Consider the following 24,346-nt stretch of genomic DNA (forward strand, 5'->3'; position numbering starts at 1 on the left):
TGTGTTCATGTTTTGTTTCTTAAGTTCCACATATGAGTGAAATCATGTGATATTTGTCTTTCTCTGACCTACTTATTTCACTTAGCATAATGCCCTCTAGTTCCATCCATGTCTTTGCAAATGGCAAGATTTCATTCTTTTTGATAGCTAAGTAATATTTCATTGTGTATATACACAACATCTTTTTTATCCACTCATCTGTGGATGGACAGCTGGGCTCTTTCCATATTTTGGCTGTTGTGGACATTGCTGCTATAAACATTTGGGTGCATGTGCCCCTTTGAATCACTATTTTTGTTTTCTTTGGATAAATACCTAGTAGTGCAATTGCTAGGTTTGGGATAGTTCTCTTTTCAACTATCTCCATACTGTTTTCCAGAGTGGCTGCACCAGTTTGCATGTAAGCCATTCTGATGGGTCCTTCAGGCTTCCTAGCTTCTGGCCCCTATGTTGTGACTTAATACAAACTGGGTTTCCATCCTAGAGACCACTAGCACTACCCTCTCCCACCTTGTGTCTCAGGAGGAGATATGAAGCAGAAAGATCAGTTCGCTGAAGAGAACCAACAAAAGTAACAATATTGACATTTACTGAGCCTTTGCTGTGTGTGTCACATCCTGGCATAAACACTTAAAAAATGCCACTTTTTATTGAATCCTGCCAATAGCTTATGAGATGATATTATCCATTATCTGTATTTCATAGGCAAATACTTGAGACCCCCTAACTGGTCTCCTGAATGTTCTTTGGTTCCCTTTCAATCCATTGTTCTTTGCTGCCAGAGTAACCTTTTCAGACTACAAGTGTTATCATCTCACCTTTCAGTTTAAAGCACCACAAAAAATCTTTGTATTGCTCTTAATAACCACATTCTTTCATGGTCTATCCCCACTTGGCTCTCCAGTCTATACTTCAGCCTCATGAGCCCTCTTCCAGTTCCATGGAGGAGCCATTCTTGCCAAATGGCCTACTTTGAATATCCTGTTCTCTACATAGAATATCCCTTCTACCTCAGTAAACAGACCTCAGCTCCACTATTTATTTAGGGAAGCTTTCTCTGACCTCCCAGAGTGGATGAATTTTCCCTAAATATATGCTCTGCAACTCTCCTAGACTGACTTTCTTTCTTTCTTTCTTTCTTTCTTTCTTTCTTTCTTTCTTTCTTTCTTTCTTCTTTCGTAATGGTGGGGGTGTTAGTGGGTGGTTAACATTTGTCTCACTAATTGTAAAATCTGAGAAGGCAACTGAGTCTTCTTCTTCTTCTTTTTTTTTTTTTCTTACTATTAAATCCTTAGCACAGCTTTTATATGGTGGTCAAAAAACACTAGTGTAAGTATGGCAATAACTTAAGGTCTTGCCCAAGGAAGGCAAGTGCTACAGCTAGAATTTTAAATCCAGGCTCTCTGCCCCCAGAATCTGTGCTGGGTGTCATGGACCTGGAAGGACTGGGTTTCCCCCTCGAACCTGCTTCTTGCTCTCCATTCCTGTTTTCAACACTTGCCCTAGATTCACAGCTCAAAGACTGCTCGTGGGAAAATAAATCCACAAAACCAGAAGGCTGCTCACCTGGCTTCAAGAAAGTCCCCACCCTCCAGTCCCATTCATTGAGGGCAGGATCTCTTGGAGAGAGGGGCAAGAAGGGGATGGGATAGCAGCTCACCTTCCAGGCCTTTGGCACACTTCCAGCAGTGAACAACAGTGGCTGCCCTGGCCCCTGCTGTCCTGTAGCCTGGATTCCTGCCTGGTCATTCCTCCAGGCATGAGTCGCGGAGAGAATAGTGAAAGGCAGCCTTGCCTTGTCTCTCTAGGACAGGTACCTCTGAGCTCGCCAATACATCAAGGCAGGCCCAACAGCTAAAGCCCCTGGGGCTTAAGCTGGGACAGCTACTTTCCTCTGGGAGGAAGCCAGGCCGGCAGATTCCTGCTCCCCACTCCTCAGGCAATTCAGCTCAGCCTTGCAGCTTTTTTACTGAGGATGGCCCAGTGGAAGAAAGGGGCTCTTTTTATAACAAGATTCCCCCTCCCTCCGGGAACACCAGAAAGCTGAATGTCTCTGATTGAACTGGGTTTGTCCATATCAAGTGTTGCTGAAAAGTAAACAGGGCTTTGGCTGGAGCTGGGGATCTTTTTGTGAATGCAGAGCTCTTTGCTGCAGTGGGATTTGTGTTCTGCAATTGGATCTGTGGCCAAATCACAATTGATCCCCTTATCTCTTAAAGATCTTTGTCAGCCAGACTGATAACCATCACTGCTCTTAAGCATGGGTCAATGTGGTGAGGCTTGCCTGCGTAGACACTGAATTTCTGCAAACTGCAGCCTAGCTGCTCCATTTGAGGAGCATCACCTCTGCTCAGTTTATCCAGTTTGTCCAAATAACTAGGAGAAAGTCACTTCCTGCCTCTAAGCCTCAGCTTCCGTATCTATAAAATGGATGCAGTGAGGTTACATATAAAATTGGGCTTTGTGAACTCTGGAGAGCTTTACTAGCAGAAAAGGTCATTATTAATTCTCCAAATACCCAACCTTCCCTGCCCTATTGACCTATCTTGGAAGAAATATAATATAGTTGTTAAAAGCACAGGTTTTGGAGTTTGACAGTAGGCTTGAGTTCCAGCTCTGCTATTAGCAGCTCCATGACTAGTAAGTTTACTTCTCCGTGGTGTTGTAGTTCCTCATCTTGAAAACGATGCTAGTAACATATCCATCTCTCGGGGCTGCTGTGAGGGTTAAGTAAAATGATATACATAACACATAGTGGCACGTGGTAATGCCATCATCATTGCTTGAGACAGACCCAGGAAAGCCTGCAGGTTGCTGAGTCCCAGAGTGGGCCCTGGCCCATGTCTGCTGTAAGCCGTTCTACAAAGCTGCAGGCAACGCGAGTCAGACCTGAGCATCTTACCCACCTCTCTGGAGCCAAGGCCTTCTGAGGCAGGGGCTGGCCGGCTCTCTTCCTGTCCCTGGTGCCTCTGGATTCTGAATTTACCATGTCAGGTGGTTTCTGTACTAAAGTTCTCTACATCCTGCCTTGGCTGTTATAGAGGATCAGTCCTTGAAAATTGTTCTAGACAAGCTGATGCTGTTTCAATCAGGATTTTATTTGTGTTGTTCTTAGGATAAGTGACAGAAGCCCTGTTGAAAATTTCTTAAGCAGAAGTGTAAACTTTTTGGTCCTCCTTTTAAAAAGTGTAAGGACAGGACATCTGGGTGGCTCAGCAGTTGGGCACCTGCCTTCAGCTCAGGTCATGATCCCGAGATCTGGGATGGAGTCCCCCATCAGGCTCCCTTCGAGGAGCCCACTTCTCCCTCTGCCTGTGTTTCCGCACCACCCCCCATCTCTCATTAATAAATAAATAAATCTTAAAAGAACAAAGAAAAAGTAGTCTTTATTAAAAAAAAGTACAAGGACTTCAGGCAAAGCTGGATCTGAGGACTCAAATGACATCACTATAGGCAATGAGGTGATGCCACCGTAGGCAGGCTCTTCCTGTCTCTTAGCTGTCAGCAGCTCCCAGCTTACAGTCTGTTCTCTCAGCACCCCCTCCTTTGGGTCTTCAGCTAACTGGGAGACCTTTGAGGATGGAATACAGGATGAGTGCTGGGGCCAGGAGCCCAGGAGAGTAGATGAGAAGAGCAGAGGGAAAGAGAGATTGCCAATGAGTTTTTATCCCCCTCTCTTCCCACCCACATATATTTTGCTCTGACTTTGCCCTTGGGCACCCTTGGAAGTAATGGCCACTGCCCAGACCCCGCTTTGCTCACAACTCCCATCCTTACAGCTGCAGAGTCTGCTTTCTCCTCTGGTGCCCTCTGTACCACCCCCAGCTCCCTCTGTCAGGAAGATTATTCAAACAGCTGTCCACTGCAGGTACCATATGTATGCCAGGATCTCTGGCTACACAGAGCCCATGATTTGGCACCCAGCCCTGAAGACTGTGTCTACTTTGGCAGGTTAAAGCAAAGACGAGATATTTCTGTCTTCTTCCTTCAGAGTGATTCCCAGCATCACTGAAGCCTCATAAAACAGGGCTGATGGCAGCCCTGCTGGTGTTTTCCAAAGTTGGCTGGGTCTTTTGGATTCATTCCTGTTAGCAATGATTTTGTTTCATTTCTTGGGATAAAGACAGGCTGTGACCTCAAATCAGACAGCAAAGAGGAGAAAAAGAGGGGGAAAAGAATCTAAAGCAAGAGTACCTAGGGGAAAGAGAGGAGTCTAGGCTTCACTTTGAATCTGGCTCTGCCCCTTGCTCACTGTGGGACCTTGGCCAAACTCCTGCAGCTCTTGGAGCCTCAGTTTACCCATCTGGCAGGGCTCTGTGTGGTTTAAATAAAATAACATGTAAAGCAGGGCCTGGCACAAAGTGAGCCCTTAATAAAATATGAATCATCTTCCCCTCTCATTCTCTTCTCTAAAATAGTAGAGAACTTGGAGAAAGACCAGCCCTCCAGAGGCCACTGGAGAGCTCCTCAATCTTGAAACAGACCTCTGGAGATGGCAAGCCTCTCAGAATTCAGTCTCGGCCTGACCTTCCTGCTCCCAGACAAAGACGAGAAAGCCTGCAGGACAGCTCACATTAGTTACCTCTGTCTGCCTCAGGCACATGGAAGGCTCCACTGCCTTTCCCCAAGGTAACTAGGTATGCTGCTTGGGTGTGACAGTGACAGGTCAGTGGCCCGTGATGGGCAAGCCCTAGGCCAAATGGGGCGAATAGCAGCCGAGGGGCAAAGCACCCTGTGGAACATGTGGGAACTTGGGTGTGTAGACATCTACATACCACACACACACACTTACACAACATTCTCTCTGACCTATTTTCACACAGCCCTGTGCTGCCCAGAGAGAAAAGTCATTTGTGATTATTTGCAAACTTTTTATTTGGAGACAATTTCAAATTTACAAAAAGTTACAAAGACAAAAACAATCCAAAGAATAGCTATATATCCTTAAATCAGATTATTAACACTTTACTCCATCTGCTGTATCATTTGCTTTTCCTCAACACAAACACATACACACACATTTTTTTTTCTGAACCATCTGAGGGTGAGTTACCTATATTATGATCGTTTACCACTAGTACTTGATTGTGTATTTTCTAAGAATAGGGATCTTTCTCTTACATAACCACTGTACAAACATCATAAATTTACACAGAAAACTTTTATCTAAACTACTGTTTACATTTCAGTTTTGTCAGTTGACCCAATAGTGTCCTTTGTGACATATTCCCTCAAACAGGACCCAGCGTAGGGTCAGAGATTTTATTTGTTGCATTTCTCTAGCCTCCTTTCATCTGGAACATTTCCCTAGCTTTGTCTTTTATGACATTGACATTTTTCAAGTCTTCCATATCTTAGAAAAAACTGTTTTATTGAGATATAATTCATATGCTATACAAGTCACCCACTTAAAAGTGCACAATTCAGTGATTTTTAATATATTCACAGAACTATGAAAATATCCCTACATTAAATTTTAGAACACTTTCCAAAAGACGCTGTGTACTCAAGGAACACTGTAGTCCTTACCCATTTCCTCCCAAACTCTCCAATCCTGGGCAGCCTGTAATCTATAGGTTTTGTCTCTATGGACTGGCCTGTTCTGGGCACTTCAGATAACCAGGATCATACAACATATGGTCTTTTACAACTGGCCTCTTTCATTTAACGTAATGTTTTCAAGGTTCATATGTGTTATAGAGCTTCATTTCTTTTCATGGCCAAATCACATTCCATTATTTGGAATTATTTCCAATATTATCATATTTTGTTTATTCATTCATCAGCTGATAGGCTTTTGAGTGGTTCTAACTTTTGGCTATCAGGATTACTGTTGAAATGAGCTTTTGCGTACAAGTTTCTGTGAGGACATATGTGGAATTGCTGGGTCTTATGGTAACTCTATGGAGGGAAGAACAGACTTTTCCAAAGTGGCTGCACCATTTTACATCTCTACCAGCAGTGGAAGGGTTCCAGTATCCCCACATCCTCACCAGCACTGGCTATTATCTGACTCTTCAATTATAGCTCTCTTAGTGGGTGTGAAATGGTATCTCATTGTGGTTTTTATTTGCATTTCCCTGATGGCTGATGGTGGTAAGCATCTTTTCATGTGTTTATTGGCCATTTGTTTATCTTCTTTGAAAAATATCTGTCCTGATCCTTCAGAACAAAGACAAGTTGTCTTTTTATTATTGAGCTGTAAGAGTTTTTTAAATATTTTAGCTGCAAGTCCCTTATAAGATTTATGATCCACAAAAATTTTTCCCCATTCTATTATGGGTTGCCTTTTCACTTTCTTGATGGTGTTCTTTGAAATACAAAAGTTTTTAATTTCATTGGTGTGCCAGTTATTTTTCTACTCCTCTCCATTTATTTATTTATTTATTTATTTATTTATTTATTTATTTTTAAGATTTTATTTATTTATTCATGAGAGACACACACAGAGAGAGAGAGAGAGAGAGAGAGAGGCAGAGACATAGGCAGAGGGAGAAGCAGACTCCATGCAGGGAACCTGATGTGGGACTCCATCCTGGGCCAAAGGCAGGCGCTCATTCACTGAGCCACCCAGGGATCCCTACTCCTCCCCCTTTTAAAAGAGAGGAAAATATTCCTCACTTTGTATCTGAAGTTTCCTTATATTGAGATTGAAACTTTGCATTCTTGGCCTGAGTACTGTATAGATGATGTTGTTTTTCAGGGTATGTGGAGTCATATGATGTCCTTATGTCCTTTACTGAAGATGATAATTCTGATAATCTAATGAAAGTATTGCCTGATTCCTCCTCTGTATAATTACTAGATTTTTTTTTCTTCCCCACTCATGATTTTTGAAAAGATGAAATTCTCTCTTTTCTAGACTATCTACATTCTATCAGCACGTTTGAGTTTGGTGCTTTCCCAGCCACATGCTACATGGTGGTCAGATCCAGCTTGGCCAGGCCTGTGACCTTAGGTCTCATCAGGGACTTTGTCCCACTGACTACGAGAGCTCACACAGATTCCTCATTGTTTCCTTTTGGGAAAGTTCACATCCTGGCCAAGTGAGGCTCTTGGTAGGCTTGATTTGCCTACAACCCTGAGTACTGCCTCTCTGAGTCAGAAGTTGGACAACTTCACCATGTTGGACAACTTCACCATGTTGGAAACATCAAACTTGAGATAAACATTTCAGGAAAATGTGTTATTCTGGGGTCAGCAAGATGTGCTGATGTCCCCACACATCAGGGGCTGAAGGTTGGAAATACAAAAGATGAAGCATTGACAGGCATCTGTGTGTGCGTGTGTGTGTGCCGCGGTATTCCTGACCTGAGAAAAAAACAGTCTTAGAAGATTGGAAAAGTGCACTTCACTTTCCCTGCTCAGGAAGATAAAGATTTTCAGAGGTCTTGTATGAGAACCCAAATCAGGCATTCTGGCCTTTCTTTCCTGCCTCAAGCTCTAAATCTTCTCTTCCTAGAACACATCCCACCAGAAAGCTTGTGACTAAAGGACTTTCTGTGTCAGTGAAATGGGAGATACTAGCAGAGTGTGAACCCATTTAAAAATATATCTTGGGGGACTCCTGGGTGGCTCAGCAGTTGGGCGCCTGCCTTCGGCTCAGATCATGATCCCAGGATCTGGGATCGAATCCTACATTGGGCTCCCTGCGAGGGGCCTGCTTCTCCCTCTGCCTGTGTCTCTGCCTCTCTCTCAGTCTGTCTCTCATGAATATATATATATATATATATATATATATATATATATATATATATATATATATATATAAGATTTAGGCTGATCCTTGGGGTGGCTGCAGGGCCCAGGACAACCTCAGCAAGGTAACCAATAGCAGACATCCCCACTCATCTTGGTATCTGAAGTGGGTGTGGCATGTGGCCAGAGATTTGCTTGTGGAGTTGACCTAAGTCCTCTTTCTCCTGGCACTGACATGGCCAGAGCTCTAGGGCCCCAGCTCCTCCTGTCCACCCACTGAGCTAAGTCTCTTGACTCTGGGAGGTGCCCTGAGCTCTGACTGCCATATCCCATCCTCTTTTCTGTTGATGTTTCTTTTTTTTTTTTTTTTTAAAGATTTTATTTATTTACTAGTGAGAGACAGAGAGAGAGAGAGGCAGAGACACAGGCAGAGGGAGAAGCAGGCTCCATGCAGGGAGCCCAACGCAGGACTTGATCCCGGGTCTCCAGGATCAGGCCCTGGGCTGAAGGCAGCGCTAAACCGCTGAGCCACGCGAGCTGCCCATCTGTTGGTGTTTCTTGCCTTTACTTCTGAATATTAAAATAAACCCAGGAGATGTCAAAAAAAATGTATCTTGGATTTAACTTCTCAAGTCTGAAGCAGAGGAAGAGAATAATGATGATGATAATAGTTAACATTTCTTGAGCCCTTACTATATTCCCTGGAGTGTTTCAAGAGTTTTCCACAAGGAACTCTTTTTTTCAAGTTTCAGATATTTATTATTCAGTGTAAACCCAACACAATACACCAACATGATTTCATGCATTTAGAGGGGAAATATTTCCTGGATAAGTGGGAAAATTGTGCAGATGGCTTCTGAAGACCTTCATTCTGAGCAGCTTTTTTTTTTTTTTTAAGATTTTTATTTATTTATTCATGAGAGACAGAGAGAGAGAGAGAGAGAGAAGCAAAGGGAGAAGCAGGCTCCATGCAGGAAGCCCGATGTGGGATTCAATCCCAGGACTCCAGGATCACGCCCTGGGCAGAAGGCAAGCACTAAACCACTGAGCCACCCAGGGATCCCTCTAAGCAGCTTTATAGTGAAACATTTCGTTTAGAAGTCTGGACCTTCTTTCTTCAGTTTGCTGTAATCTACATTCACTGAGTAAAACTTGTATTGATCATTGGAACCCAGATTGTTCCAGGGTTCTTGGTTATTCTTATCTCAACTGACATCTAGATTGAACAATGCCAAGCGCAAGACATACAGCACTGCTCTAGTACCTCCTGCCCCAATAAATACGAAGAATGAGATCAAGCTTGGATGCTTCTTGGCCTGACCGATGATCTGGTTAAGCAGAGGCCTCTTGTGCAGGAGAAGGAAAAACCAAGTGTCTGCAAGGCCCAGAACTAGGTAATGTCCCATGAGGAACTCATTTAATCCTCCTTCACAACAACCCTATCCAGTCAGTTTATGTATCACATGAGGAAACTGAGGCACAGAGAGGTAAAGTGACTTGTGCAAAGTCATACAATTATGAGGTGCCAGAGCTCGGATACAGATCCAGGTACCACAGAGGACATATTGGGAGTCTTGGAGAAAATGAGCATTAGGAAACATACTTGTAGAGAAATCTTTCACTAAGATCAACAGAGAGAATGCATTCTTAGAAAAATAGATTAGGAATTCTTGGAGGTGGATATTAGATAACTGATACTGCTTGAGTTGCCTCAGTTTCTTATTGGAAGCCCTGAGTGAGGGTTTACCAAGCCTTTGATATTTGCACCCACATCACCTCAAACTCCAGCATTGGTACCTATATGGTTGCCAAAGGCCGCCTTTCCCCAAGCCAGGTCACCCAGATCTAACCTCAGGGTTCTGGGCACGTGTTCTTGCTTTGCCACCATTACCATCTTGCTGTATCATTCACAGTTTTATATGATGGACAGGTACCATGCACATATGCTGGCAGTGTGTGACAATAACCAGTTTGTGGTCACACAGTAAGCTGGCCCCAAGGCTGCAGAGGGCTGAACACAGCAGGCCTGGCCAGGGTTTACCACAAGCTCACACTCTTTAACTTCCACACTGTCCTTCTGGCTATGGTCATGCCAGTCACACATTGCTGGGCTCTTTCTGCCTGGGGCATCAGTTCCATTTCCTGCTCAGCAGCTACTAATTTTTCTTCAACCACAAGGTGTGTATAATAAAGCAAAGCCAGCACCAAAGCTCAGATTTAAGGTAGGTTTGTATTTCTGCTTTTTGCACTGTGTAGGGAAAAGACAGAAAACTCTAGACTGTGCCTCAGAGTTATTCTTCAGTCATAGGATAAACTATTGGATGAGAGAATGGTCCAAGTAAGGGAATGTGGTAGCTCATGAAACTAACTTCATGTGCTGAAACATGCCACAAGATTACAGTTTGGAAAGTCTCCCCCCCCCTCATTCTTTCAACTTTTCCCTCTTGTCTCAGCAATATATATCCAACTCTGCATGGTGCCTAGACCATTGCAATGAATGGATGAATGCACAGGGTGTGGGTGGGTATGTGGGTGTGTTGGGACGTGATTCAGAGCACTGTTGATAGTTTGAAAAGACCCAAATCGATGGCTTCCCACCTGGTCATTAGTCATTAGGCCAGGCAGAAAGAATGAAAAGATCTAAACAGATCTATTCGGAGGGCGGTATTAAACAACGTGCAGTCAGTTGTCAAACCACAACCCCAGTCCACAAATCTCACAGGTAACATTTCCCCTTGAATTGTAGCCATTTAAGCTCCAAAGCAGGAGGATGACAGAGATGCACATCTATTCCATTTATAACCAGTAGGTGGCACCTGTTTCAGGAATTGCAAAATAGGTTGTTCATAACTTGGAGCTCTGGTCAGCCTAGCCCCAGATGAAATGTCAAGTGCTTGCTGGGTGGGTAGTGGAGCTTGCCAAGGGCCAGTGCTGCCAGGGTATGTTTAAGAAGCCAGTGCCCCAGGAGAGGCCTGGATTCATGACTGCAACAATGAGCTCAGCCTACCTAAAATAGCAACTCCCTCTCACTACAGACTCATCCTCTATCATTTTGCCCTTTACTTTCTTTAAACATTTATCACACATGACTTTACAATTTATGTTTATTTGTTTATTTTCTGTCTCCCACCATAAGAATCTAAACTCCACAAGAGCAAAGACTTTATTTTGCTCCCTACGGTACAACCTGCTCTTACAGTACCTAGCGCTTAGTAAGCCCTCAAGAAAAATATTGGATAAATGAATAAGTGAGCGAACACATGACAACAAACTATTAGTAACCAAGGTCTGTGGTTGCATTCCCCTAATGAGATACTCTGAAAACCAAATAATGCTAAGTTATTGTCATTGTTTGTAGTCAGTGAATTTGTGTCCCTTTTATTCAGCTAAAGCAACCTGCCTGAGAATTAGAGTGGTTTCATTTTTTAAATCTATCTTGATCCTACTGTGCTCTCTGGGAAGTGATCCCTCCTTGTCAGGAGCAGTCTTGCTGGGCCATCAGACCCCTAAGGGTGGTCTTCTGCAGGCTGATCAGGACTGCCTGAGGGAAGAAGGAAGCTGGGAACGACAAATACTCAGGACACTCAAACTGGGTTCACAGTCCCCTGGAGTAAATGATGCTACAGAAAGGAAGCCTCACCAAGCTTCAAATTTCCTATGCATGGGCCCCTCATGGCTACATTTAGGACCTGAATATGGGCGGATAGCTTGCCTAGCAAGAAGGCTGTAGATAACAAGCCTCCCTGAGCTTGGTGAGAAACTACTTTAGTCTTCATCTAATCCATTTGCCTCCCAAATACTGGCTAAGAGTGATATAGACTTGGGTAAGGCTCTCAGGACCCATCCTGCTGCGTGAAAGGAAGCAAAGATGCTGACAGCCCTAGAGAGGCATCCCTTCTGGACTGAGGAGAAGGATCAAGCCTGAGCTTGGTGTGGGTGCCTGGGTTTCCCGGCACACTGGCCCACCAGTGGTAGTAGCCTGCAGCCAGCAACAGCCCTAGTGCTCTCCCCATAAAGGTTTCTGCCTGAGGGCAAGCAAGTCCTAGCTTTGTGCTGTGCAGCAACAATCTTTCCCAAATTACCACATGACAATTTTAAAATCACCTGCAAACCTAAATCCAGTGAATGCCTACAGACAACACACTTAACAGCTCAGAGAATGATTCAGAGGAAGCAATTTTCCACAGTGAAGATAATCATCTGGTAGTGTGAAAAGGCAAACACTCTTTTATTAGCATTGGAAACTCAAGGGAAATGTTGCTAAATCCATAAATGCAGCACTTGAGTAAATGCTCAAGAACAATATCCACAGCTGGAAGGAAGGACCTGTACAGATTCCAATTCCCCTCAGAGTCCTCTCACAGAATGTGCTCTCTTGGAGGGCAGGGAAAACTCAGCTCTGACCTCTTCCTGTTTACCGAACAATCAGCTCCTCCAGTCCTGCCCTGATCCCACACGGGGAATCCCAGAATTCAGAGATCCCATCCCTGATCCTCTTGATGTACACACTTGGCCCAGGTGACCTCAACCTCATGCCTCAGGTCTTTATTCTGTGACACTAAAATTCATATTCTGGTGCTGACCTCTTTTGGGACTTCATAAGATCAATTGCCTCTCTGAACTCTCAGTTTGGAATCCTGAACAGGGACCTCAGACTAGAAATGGCCGAAACTAAGCTCTTGGTCATCAATCCTTTTCCAGTATCTTATTATTGCATAAGAAATCACCCCAGGGATTCCCTGAGTGACTCAGTGGTTGAGTGTCTGCCTTGGGCTCAGGTCATGATCCCAGGGTCTTGGGATCAAGTCCCTCATCGGGCTCCCCACAGGAAGCCTGCTTCTTCCTCTGCCTATGTTTCTGCCTCTCTCTGTGTGTCTCTCATGAATAAATAAAAATAAAATCTTTAAAAAGAAGAAAAAGAAATCACCCCAAAACCTAGTGGCCTAAATCAACAACAATCATCAATGTTGCTCTCGAGTCTACAATTTTGGTGTGGCTCAACAGGGATGGCTCTGTGAGGTATACCAGCTGAGGAGCTCACTATGGGGCCAGGGGTTCCACTCCCACAATGGCTCACTCACATAGCTAGCAAGTTTTACTCGCTGTCACCTGGAAAGCATAGCTGGGGTACGGGTGGGGGGCCTTGGTTGCTCCCGGCATGGCTGCTCCACAGGCTGCGCTGGCTTTCTCAGCAGTGATTGAGTTCCTGGCGTGGGCAAAAGAGGTGCAAAATGCCAGTGTCTAGAGTCCTGGGCCCAGAAACTGGTAAAACGTTATTTCTTCCACACTGTGTTAAGCAAGCAGTCACATAGCCCACATTTAAGGGGAGGGGGGAAAAGACCATCAACTTTACATGGAAGCAGTATTAAAGAGTTTGTGGACCTGTTTTACAACTGTCACATGTCCCAAGCCCTCTCTTCCTGTGGTCTCCTCCAGCCACCAGTTGCTCAGGCAACTAGGCCTCCTTGGTTGCTGCTCCTCCCTTCCCTTCCATCCAATCCTCATGCAAATTTTTGACTGCCCCAAAACAGATCCAGAAACTTTCTTCCCTTCTACAACCTTACCTCAGAAAACCTCATCTCCCACCTGGATGGCTGTTTGGTTGGTTACAATCGTTGGCCAAAGGCTCTCTGCTTCCATGCCTTTTTCCAGAATCTATTCATACAGTAACCAGAACTATTTTTTAAAACATATATCAGATCATCCCACTCCTCTGCCTAAACCTTCTGAAAGCTTTACAACATATTTAGAATGAAACTTGAAACTCTCATTCTGGTTTCCAGAGCTTGACGTGCTCTGGCCCCTATCCAGTCCCTTGGCCTCATCTTGTCCCACTCCCTTCTCACTGGACGGTGACCACACACACACACACACACACACACACACACACTGGCTCTGGCCTGCCAGCCTTTGCACTTGGCTTCCCTCTATCTGGAGTGCTCTTCCCCTTGACTGTTCCAAGGCCGGTTCCTTCTGGCCATTTTTAGTTTGAAATGTCACTTCCCCAGAGAGGCTATCCACAATCGATCATTCTAAAGTGGTGACGCAGTCATATGTCACATTAACCTACTACGTAACACTTAAGGCTAGCTGATGCTTTTTGTGGTGACTTATTGATTCCTCGGCTGTCTCCTCCCTCTAAAACATAAGTACCATGAGAGTAGGGACTCCGTGTCTTGTCACTGTGCATCCCTAAGGCCTAGAACAGTGCCTGGCACAGAGCAGAGGTTCGATAAATATTTATTGATTTAGTAGGTAGTAACACTAGCTGCAGGCAGGCAGTCTTCCACAGCATCTCTTGGGGTCGTTAGCAGGGATAGAGAGGAAGGTTGGGGGGCCTTGGCTGCTTATGCTTATCCCGGGAGCTCAGCGCTGGTGTGGGCCTGCTCCTGGAGGGTGCCTCACAGAAACCACGTTTATGCGGCCTGGTTCCACCCCCCAGTATATCTCCATCCCTAGCTTTCCTGTAACACCAGCCATACAGAACTACACGGTCATGAGCACAAAGTTAGCAATGTGCTTGGACAGGATGGCACAGTTCACTTACCTCATGTTCGCATCGGGCAGGTCACTGACTCAGGTTGTATTGCATTTGAACTTTCATTTTATGATTAGACTCAGAAATGTAGGCAAAATTCTGATATGACAAATTCTAAGTGCTTATTTTGATTATTATTATTTTTTTAATGAAGATGTTTAAATTTTTGAAAAATTTGGAGATGAAGGGGGCACCTGGGTGGCTCAGTGGTTGCGCATATGCCTTGGGCTCAGGTTGTCATCCCGGGGTCCTGGGATTGAGTCCTGCATCAGGCTCCCTGTGGGGAGCCTGCTTCTCTCTCTGCCTATGTCTCTACCTCTCTTTCTGTGTGTCTCTCCTGAATAAATAAATATCTTAAAAAAAAAAAAAAGAAATTTGGAGATGGGTATTCAGGACCTATCTAAATAAAGAAGAAAAGTTTGATTAGGGTTTTTTTTTTCTTTTTAAATTAATATTATGGATAGGTTAAAAAGAAACTGAGGTGAAAAGTGAGTTCAATAACAAAATAGCCTTTGTTTTCTTTAAAAATACTTGTTAGCCACCTTTTTAGTACTTTGGTATAGAGAGTTGTGTGTCCAGAGTCAGGGTGTCCCTAAAGTAATAAAATACTAGAGGTGTGTGCAGTCAGCCCATTCAGGGAAGTGGCAGCTTGTTTCATAGGAGTCTTTTTTATTCACTGTAATGAGATTTTTGCCTGGGGATCAAAATTTTTTAAAATGAAATGATACTGAAAATTCCAAGTTCTTTTTTTTTTTTTTTTTTTTTTTTTTTTTTTTTTTTTTTTTTTTTTTTTTAAATTTTTTTTTTCTTAATTTTTATTTATTTATGATAGTCACACAGAGAGAGAGAGAGAGAGGCAGAGGCATAGGCAGAGGGAGAAGCAGGCTCCATGCACCGGGAACCCGATGTGGGATTCGATCCCAGGTCTCCGGGATCGCGCCCTGGGCCAGAGGCAGGCGCCAAACCGCTGCGCCACCCAGGGATCCCTGAAAATTCCAAGTTCTATGGGAGAAAGTGATTGTGAAGTCCCACTGTGCCAATCAAAAGCTGATTCTGAGCTCCCAGAGACCAGGAGACCAGGATCTGCATAGCTGCTTCTGGCGGGCAGCGTGATGACGAAGAGAAGGAGCCCACCTGGCCTTGAGTGGTGCTGCTCACGTCCTCAGAACCGAGTCAGCGTCTGACCCTGGAGAGTGGACGAGGAAGGCAGACGTGCCAGTCTGGCCTGCACCGGGTGCCCCTCGCCCTCCTACACCTATGGAGGCAAGCCCACAGGGAAGCAGGACCCTTGGCAGTACTGACTGAGGGCTTATGAGTCAGTCCTTGTCATGAGGGTGATGATTCTCATCCACCAAGGAGATGGCATCCACCCTGATCTCTCCAGGCTCCAGGGCAGCACCCAGCAGAGTGTCAGAAGCACAGCCGCAGGGGCTCAAGGCAGCGGGGTGCATTTGCTGCAGAGCCGAAGCTGGCAGCGAGGAAGGCCATCCCTAAAGCTACATTATTATGTACTTAGTTTTTATCTTTTTTATTTCTAATTCTTTCCTCTTTAAGTACTTTTTTTTTTTTTTTTTAAATGATCGCTGCTTAGAACCCAAGCTCCTGGAATCAGACTTAGGTCACATAGGCTGGAGGAGGCTATGGGGCAATGGAATCCTCCCAGGTTTCCGGGGGCTCGCCCTCCGCACCCTCCTCCCTCCCTCCTTTCCAGCTCTGCCCGGTCACAGCCTGGGTACAGAGGGCTCCTTTGGGGCTGGGAGCTGGGCAGGAGGAAACTGAAATTTCAGACAAGACAGCCCCTTCTGTGGCCTCCATTCCACCGTGAGGAGGAGTGAGAACCAGGAAGGACAGGTGAGTCTCACCTGAGCTGACTAAAGTCCAGCTCAGCCAGCCCTTGACGCATCCAAGACATCTGCCCCCAGCAGTGAGATGCAGTGGAACTCACCGCCATTCTCAGTCCACGTCTACAATGCTGGGAAAGAAAAACCAAGTTCAATTTACCAAAATATCTGTATTATCTATAAAAGTTGAACTCTAGTGGGCCACTGCTCCCAGAGACAGCAATATCCAACCATGTTGGCCGCAGAGGCAGACGGCTGCGTCCCTGCAGCACTGGGGTGGAACGTGGCACTAAGTGGCATGGGGGTGGGCTCATTTGTAAGGCCTCAAGAACCTGGACACTTTGGAACGGAGCAATCGGATGAAGGACCTTGGAAACATCTCCCGGGATTCCTGGGCTGTGTACTTGAAATAGTTCTGGGGGTGGGCCAGGACGTCAAACAGGGCCTTGATCAGCTTCTTATCCTAAAAAGAATAGAAGTTGTGGTACTGGGCCAAAATACTTCAACATTCCAACATTTGGCCAATGGAACTATAATGGATCCAGCCTTGAACTGTGTAGGTGGATTAGCCGAAAACCACTTTGTGAAAATTGTTTCCTCTGATTTTTATCTTTTCTCCAGTTTTTATTTTCCCTGATTATCTACAAAAAACATGTATTACTTTCATAAAGGAAAAGCTGACATATAAACAACAGTTTTATTTTTCTAAACCAGATAAGATGCAACACTGGAACCTGGGGAGTATTTATAGGGTTGGTGAAATGGCCAGTGCCTGATGATTACTTAAAAGTATCTAAAATTTGGTGAACTTTAGGCTCGAAGGATAAACAAGGAGCCAAAAGATCTTCAACTATTTGGAGAATCAATATGGAAACATAATTTGCCACTGGCGTGGATTTATGATCCAAGTTTCCTACTGTTCTTCCACACATTTCCAAATGTAAAAAGAATACAACTTCACTTGACAATACTGAAGACAGCCACCTGAATTTTTTTCTTTAATAAAGTATGGTAAAGATATAAACCTCAGCCCAGAGCAGGCCTGGTGTCTGACAGATGGCCACATGGAGCAAGAGGAAAACCTTCCTCTAGTGGTGCCAGGAGCTCCTTGGGTGATGGGTGACCATTACCTTGGCTGTGTGCTCACCTTTAGTATTTCCTGATGGTTCTCAGATGCATAGAGCCTGCCATCTCGAACTATGTCTTCAATGAGTTCCTGGTAATCCTCTGTTGGAATAAAGGACATAATAGACATTCAGAGGGTTTCGTTATTTCCAAACTTACTCTTTCTTTCATTTTGAAATAAGGTTCTGAGAAATGCCCCTTCTGCAGCTGTTCTCAGAACAATGACCACTGTGATACCGAGGAGGCTATCAGAAGAGAACTTCCACAGACTCCCACCACCACATCCTCTCACCTACCAGCCTCTGCACCCATCTCTTCTGTTTCATATTTCCTCAGATGAACCCTCTGTGCATTTGGTCAAGGCCCTTCCTCTACTTAGTCCACTGGCTCCATCTTCTCTCACCAAGGCAAGGGCATCGTTCCAGTAATTCTGCCCTCTCTTTGTGACATAATGACACTTTCTTGCCCTCTTGGGCCTTCCCATCAGCATGTAAACATGCTATTATGTCTCCGATCCAAAAAGAGTCCCTCCCTTGACCTCATTTCTCCCTCCAGCTGCCATCCTACATTTCTGCCCCCTTTATTGAGAAACTACTCAAAAGAATTGTCAACACTCCCTGTCTCTGGTCATTCCTCCTTCTTGATCCACTTCCTCACTCAGCTTCCAGGATATGACACTCTTTGGTTTTCCTCCTATCTCACTGGTTGCTTCGTCTGAGACTCCTTTGCTTTTCTTCCTCCTCTCCCTGACCTCTTACTGTAGGAGGGACCCAGGGCTCAGTGCTTGGTTCTCATTTCTTCTATCTATACTCACTCCCTGTGAGCTCATCCAGGCCTGTGGCTTTTTTCTCCTCTATTTTACTCCCTTCTGTCCTCCTCCCTTTCTTCTCTCTGCCCATGTATTGTGTAAAACAATCAAGCTTCTTACCCACCAGGCAAGACTCTTCTTTCTTTTGGATGGGGGTGGGGTGGGGAGAATTTGGCTGGTTGGAGAGGGAAGAAAGCTATGTTCATTTTCTTATTAATAATGTTTGGTCCTGATGTACACATTAAATGCAGTGCACATCATGTAAGCTGTCTCCAAATCTAAATCCCCACCTTTCAGAGTCTAGTCTATTTCCTACAGTCATAATTCAAACCAAGCATATGCAAAACACAGTCTTTTCCAAATTCCAGGCTGAAAAGAATGCCTCTTTATATGCATATCATGTGCAACAAAACCAAACAAATCATAAGAACATCACTAGAATTGTGTGGGAAGAGTCCTCAAAAAAGTTTCTACTCAGTCAAGTGATGGTACAGGGAAATTCATTAGCTATTTATTAATGTCGTATAGTTCTTATAATTACTAATTTAAAACGTGTACATACAACCTCACTGGTACTCTATTCATGTGGTATCTTCCTTCTTATTCTTTTAGTTTAAGGAATATAAAATCTGAGTAAGGGTACTTATTGTTTATCTTGAATTTCTCTGCTGCAGAGTGTCTTCCTTAGAACACTAGCTCCTTTGGATGATGGGTGTTCACCACTAAGAACACCAGTTGTTGTGCTGTGTTCTGGTGTAAGAGAGAACTAAAGAGCTGTTTGCTGCTACACCAAATGCTTTCAGACTGCTGTCTTTGAAAACTATTCCCTCCACTATTAAGAACTGTTCTGTTTTGTCACTTGCTACAACTGTCATGAGAAAAGTGTTGTAGGTAAGAACTCAGGCCCTGGAGTCGTGGAGACCTCTGCAATGTTGTCCTCCTGTGACCTCAGGTCAGGTGTCTAAGTTAATCTCTAAGCCTGAGTGGCCTTGTCTGTAGAATCAGCAAATTATTGTGTGTACTTCATGGGCAATTGTGAGGAATGTGCCGTGTAAAGGCACTTAGCACATGCCTGGTACTCAGTACGCGTACTCAGTATATGTTAGGCACGACTACAACTCTCCCCATCGTCCAGTGGTAAGTGAGCCAGTCTGTAGCAGCTTCACCTGCACCCTTTCTTTTTAAAAAAGATTTGTTTGAGAGAGCGAGCAAGCATAAGTGGGGTGTAGGGAGGAGCAGAGGGAGAGGGAAACAGAATCCTCAAGCAGACTCCCCACTAAGCAAGGAGCTAAGCTTGATCCCAGGCCCCTGAGATCATGATCTGAGCCAAAATCAAGAGTCAGCTGCTTAACCAACTGAGCCCCCAGGCACCCTAGTACCTACCCGTTCTAAATGTGATTTCTATTCTTCCAAGCTTAGAAACCAGGTATCATACTTGTCTGAAATATATGTTTGTTTTTTAAAAAGATTGAAGGCAGCCCTGGTGGCTCAGCGGTTTAGCACCGCCTTCAGCCCAGGGCATGATCCTGGAGACCCGGGATCGCGTCCCACATCGGGCTCCCTGCATGGAGCCTGCTTCTCCCTCTGCCTGTGTCTCTGCCTCTCTCTCTCTCTCTCTCTCTCTCTCTCTATGTCTCTCATCAATAAATAAATTAAATATTTCAAAAAATAAATTAAAAAAATAATAAATAAAGGTTGAATAAACTCTGAGTAAAGACCTGAAAATTTTCTGTATCATTAAAGCATCAATTTTCAATTATTTTCTTCTGTGACATGTGTAAGATACATTCTCAAGGACTTAACTTGAGTTATGTGTAATTTCCCTGGCTCAAGCTACAACTCTTTGAGAAAATGAAAAAAAAAATCAAGATGTTTTCTTGTGTTACAAAGGAAGAGTGAGGACAGCCAGCATAAAATGTGTGAGCTTAAGTGATATTTATTCTGGAGTCTCCACATCTTTTTTGGTTCCTTCACTGATTCCAGATAGGGGAAGTTGTTGGTTGTCTTCTCTCAGACAGTTGAGGTGCTCTGTCTCTCTCAGCAGAGCCAGGGGGGAGACATTGCTGTCCACCTAGTAGTCTGATCCTAAGAGTCCTTGCCTTGGAGCTTTGACATGGTTTCAGGCACAGAGATGATAATCCTGGCTTTTGTAACATGTGGGAAATAAACTATGTGAAATGCTTTTACAAAATCCATAGAATATTTTCTTTCCAAAACATCTACTTTTGGCCCCTCTCTGCCTAAAAACCTTCTATGGTTCAATGGCTCCCTGTGAGATTAGGAACACTCTTCTGAGTCTGTTACTCAAGGCTCTTCACCACCAAACTCCACACACTTCTATTCTCATCTCTCACTGCTAAGCCCCAGGCACCCTACCCACTCACCCAATCAGGCTATAATCACCACCCATGTCAGGTACTCTATCATGTGGCCTATATAATTTTTTCTTCCTAATATTTTTCTTTCCCTTTATATATATATATATATATATATATAAACTCATGTTCTTTGAGGACCGAAATTTCTTGAGATTTTGCCATACCATGAAGGATTAACTGGTGCCTGTTCTTCTGTCTTCACACAGAGCTTTGTACCTGCCACATTACAGCATCTAGGAGTTGTGTTTCATTACTAACCGTGTGGTCTCTAGCAGCTTGCCCAATGCCTGGCACAGGAGATGCTCACTAAGTATTCGTTGGGATAGACAGATAAGATGAATTAATAAATTCGTGAATGAACAGATGACTTGTCTCCCCCCACTGGATTATGAGGTCTTCCAGGACAAGGTCCAGTTCATTTTGTATTCCAAGTCAATGTTTGTCAACAGAGTCCCATCACTGGGTAGGGACCATCACTCACATGGACCACCCCTTTACTTAACAAGAAGAAAATAAAACCAGAGAAGTCATCTGATTTTTCTAAAACCACACAGCAAATTAGTAGCAGAGATAAGACCAGAGATTGAGTCTTTCTCCTCCCTCCTCAGGATTCTATATAATAAAAGCCACAATGATAATTAGCTAGCATTGACTGAGCATTTACTATGTGCCAGGCACTGCACCAAGTCCTTTATGGACTATCCCATTTAACTCTCACATTAGCTCTAATGATTATCCTTATTTACACATTAAGAAAATGAGGCTTAGATGGTGAAGGCACTCTAGAAAACAGTATGGAAATTCCTGAAAAAATTAAAAATAGAGCTACCTTTTGACCCAGCAATTGCACTACTAGGTATTTACCCAGATACAAACGTAGAGATCCGAAGGGGCACCTGCACCCCAATGTTTATAGTAGCAATGTCCACAATAGCCAAAATATGGAAAGAGCCCAGATGTCCATCCACAGATGAATAGATAAAGAAGATATGGTATATATATATAATGGACTACTACTCAGTCATCAAAAAAATTGAAATCTTGCCATTTGCAATGACATGGATAGAACTAGAGGAACTTAATTTCACTTATTGTGCTGAGTACAATAAGTGAAATAAGTCAGTTAAAGAAAAACAATTATACGATCTCACTCATATATGGAATTTAAGAAACAAAACAGAGGATCGTAGGGGAAGGGAGGAAAAAATAAGCAAGACAAAACCAGAAAGGGAGAAAAACTATAAGTGACTCTTAACTCTAGAAAACAAACTGAGGGTTGCTGGAGGGGTAGTAGATGGGCAGATGGGATAACTGGGTGATGGGCATTAAGGAGGGCACTTGATGTAATGAGGACTGGGTGTTATATGCAACTGATGAATCACTGAACTCTACCTCTGAAACTAATAATACAGTATATGTTAATTAATTGAATTAAAAATTTTTTTGATTAATTGAATTAAAAATTTTTTAAATGTAAAAAAAAAAAAAGGAAAGAAAATGAGGCTTAGAGATGGTGAATAACTTACACAATGTCACTGAAAAGATGAGGCCAGGGCTGGCCCATGTTCTCACCCACCAAGCTATGCTCATTTTTATTTATTTTCTGAAACATGTTTTCATCCCTGCAGCTAGTGTCCCCAGACGCCTGTTTAAAATTTGGCACTTGTGAGTCAGCAGTGTCCTTTCTCCTTATCCCACCTGCCTTTCTGAGCATGTGTGCTTGTCAGCAATCCACCAGCTGGCCCAGAAGTTGGTGTGATTGAAAGCAAAGAAGCTCCTTGGGTGTGGTGTGGCCTGAGCTTCACAGTGCTTACCATCATAAGTCACATAAGGGACCTGGAAGCCTCTGGCACTGTTCCCTTCATTGGACTTAAACTGAATCCACAGCTTCTTTGATCTGGAGGTGAAGGCGATGGGGCGTTCGTAGGTCTGGCAGGTTTCATATGTTGTCACAGAATTAGATGAAGCTGCCAAGGGAAGGTCGGGGGGGGAGGTGGTCTTCAAGACTCATCCTGAGCAGCCAAACAATAACACTCATTTTTTCAAATGCGCCGTAAAACAAGTCATGATCAAGAGCTCCTCAGGCCCAGTTTTGTCACCATAGGGGGCCAAAGTCCTGGAAACTGAGTAGACTCAGCTGGTGACTGGATTCCCTCAGAGAATTGAAAGGCCCAGGGCTAGGCAAACAGCAGCAGCCTAGGCCCCAGTGCCCACTGCAGGAGCTGAGGAGAGGCCTCCAAGTTCAGAGGCCAGCAATAATCATCACAGATCCCCGCTTCTTCTGACCAGGCAGGGCAGGGCAGGGCACACTTTATGGACTTTACCTCGTTACCCCTCCAAAAACCATAGGAAGTTGGTGCAGTTGTTAACTCATTTACAGAGGTTGTGTCACAAAGTCAGTATGTGGATAAGTCAGGATTCAAACTATACCTGACTTGAGACACTGTAACCACTAGTAAGAGTGGCAAACACATGGTGGCTCCATGTGTCATTATTCTAAGTGCTTTATGAATATGAACTCATTTATTCCTCATGATGACTCTATGAGGTAAGAACTCTACTATCCCCATTTTAACAAAAAAGGAAACTAAGTCACAGAAAAATCCAGAATGTATGGTTCACAGAACCAACAAGAGGTGAAACTGGGTTCAGATCTAAGCAGACTGGCTGCTGGGCCCAGTCACTATACTGCCTTGAAGTTGTGTTGATGGTAGTGTCTCTCAATGGACACTGGGTCATATGCCAAGATGGGAGGGGGGGTCCCTCCTGGCTGGACTATGACCTTTACCTTAGTCAGTCCCCAAGCCACAAGTGGCTTCCCATGGTGAAACAAGTGTGTGGGGCCAGCCCTCTATGAGCTTCATTGGCTCCATGATGTTGTAGAAGAGGGTCCACAGTGAGCCTAGAGGGAAAGACTGACCTGCAGAATCACTTCCTCTGGGGTTCACCAAGAGGCCTCAAGATGGGCTTTTGTCTAAATTTTGTTTCTTGGCAAATGCTATAAACTTATGTCCCATCTCTGTTCTAATATAGAGGGGACACCCTAGGTGTGCTGCTCACACTTAAAGCTGGGGAGCATGCCAGCAGGCTTTTCCACTAGCCTTAGAAAGGGAGGGGGACAGAGGGAGGGGACGCACAGGTTTTCCGCATCACCAGGTAGTCTCCACAGTCATCTTCTATGGGCAGGAAGATCTCAGGGACCACGATCAAGATTCGGCGCTTGGGTGGTGGGTTGATGGTCCATGTACACTCGGTGTTGGCTGGGTAATTGCCTGGGTAGTTTGGGGATTCAATGTATCCGGTAAAATCTCCCAGCTCTCCTCCACATCTTCTGTCTGGAAAGGGAAATGCCATGAGTTATGAAGGCACAACACTGTTGTCACTGTGTCATGACAATAGGCAGCTCAGTTGATGAAAACTGCTGCAGCCCTATTGCCATCAAGGCATGAGGTGTGCAGATGGCACCATCCCAGGAATTAGTGTGCCCTGTGCCCTGTAAAGTCTAGTCCTCCACCTCTCTGTGGGAGCCGAACTACACTAACTCCCCACACAGAGCTCACCATACTGAGTTCCCCTCTGAGTTACCATTTTCTCACTAACTTGAAGGTGATCTTGAGCAGGCATTTGTGAAACAAAGGACAACTTTAGTATTCAATATTTTGTTTACAAAGTCTAAGTGCAAGGGGAACCCATGACACAGAACTTCTAGGTCTGTCAAAATAGGAAGAATAGAGCTTACTGCTAATTAGAGGATATTTGACCTTTCCTAGAGACCTTATATGAATTCATGATATCCATAGTCTTTCTCTTTTCTTTCTAGTCAAGAGCACATTTTATTTTTGGTGTGGAAGAGAATTCCAATTAGGTATCCAATTAGGTATCCGCCAATATGGGGCATGCTGGATATTCACCTCTGGCATCAAGGGCAAGGAGTATCACACACACACACACACACACA

General features: G+C 44.2%; 1 protein-coding gene and 1 pseudogene across 4 annotated transcripts in view; both read right to left on the reverse strand.

Annotated features, from left to right (window-relative positions):
• Positions 1 to 7,712: 7,712 nt before the first annotated feature.
• LOC102153689 lies at positions 7,713 to 14,475 on the reverse strand (annotated as a pseudogene).
• A 1,318-nt stretch (positions 14,476 to 15,793) lies between these two features.
• The window catches only part of SCUBE2 (signal peptide, CUB domain and EGF like domain containing 2), a 63,910-nt gene continuing 55,357 nt past the window's right edge, over positions 15,794 to 24,346 (reverse strand). For all 4 annotated transcript variants that reach the window (XM_038569009.1, XM_038569006.1, XM_038569007.1 and 1 more), the window contains 4 exons: positions 23,526 to 23,723; positions 22,203 to 22,355; positions 17,225 to 17,304; positions 15,794 to 16,540 (listed from right to left, as the gene is read on the reverse strand). In XM_038569009.1, the coding sequence (XP_038424937.1) occupies positions 16,388 to 16,540; positions 17,225 to 17,304; positions 22,203 to 22,355; positions 23,526 to 23,723 (584 nt within the window). In that variant the 3' untranslated portion in view covers positions 15,794 to 16,387. The remainder of the gene's footprint in view (positions 16,541 to 17,224; positions 17,305 to 22,202; positions 22,356 to 23,525; positions 23,724 to 24,346) is intronic.

This window comes from Canis lupus, chromosome 21 (genome assembly GCF_011100685.1).
Source record: "Canis lupus familiaris isolate Mischka breed German Shepherd chromosome 21, alternate assembly UU_Cfam_GSD_1.0, whole genome shotgun sequence".
Lineage (NCBI taxonomy): Eukaryota > Metazoa > Chordata > Mammalia > Carnivora > Canidae > Canis > Canis lupus.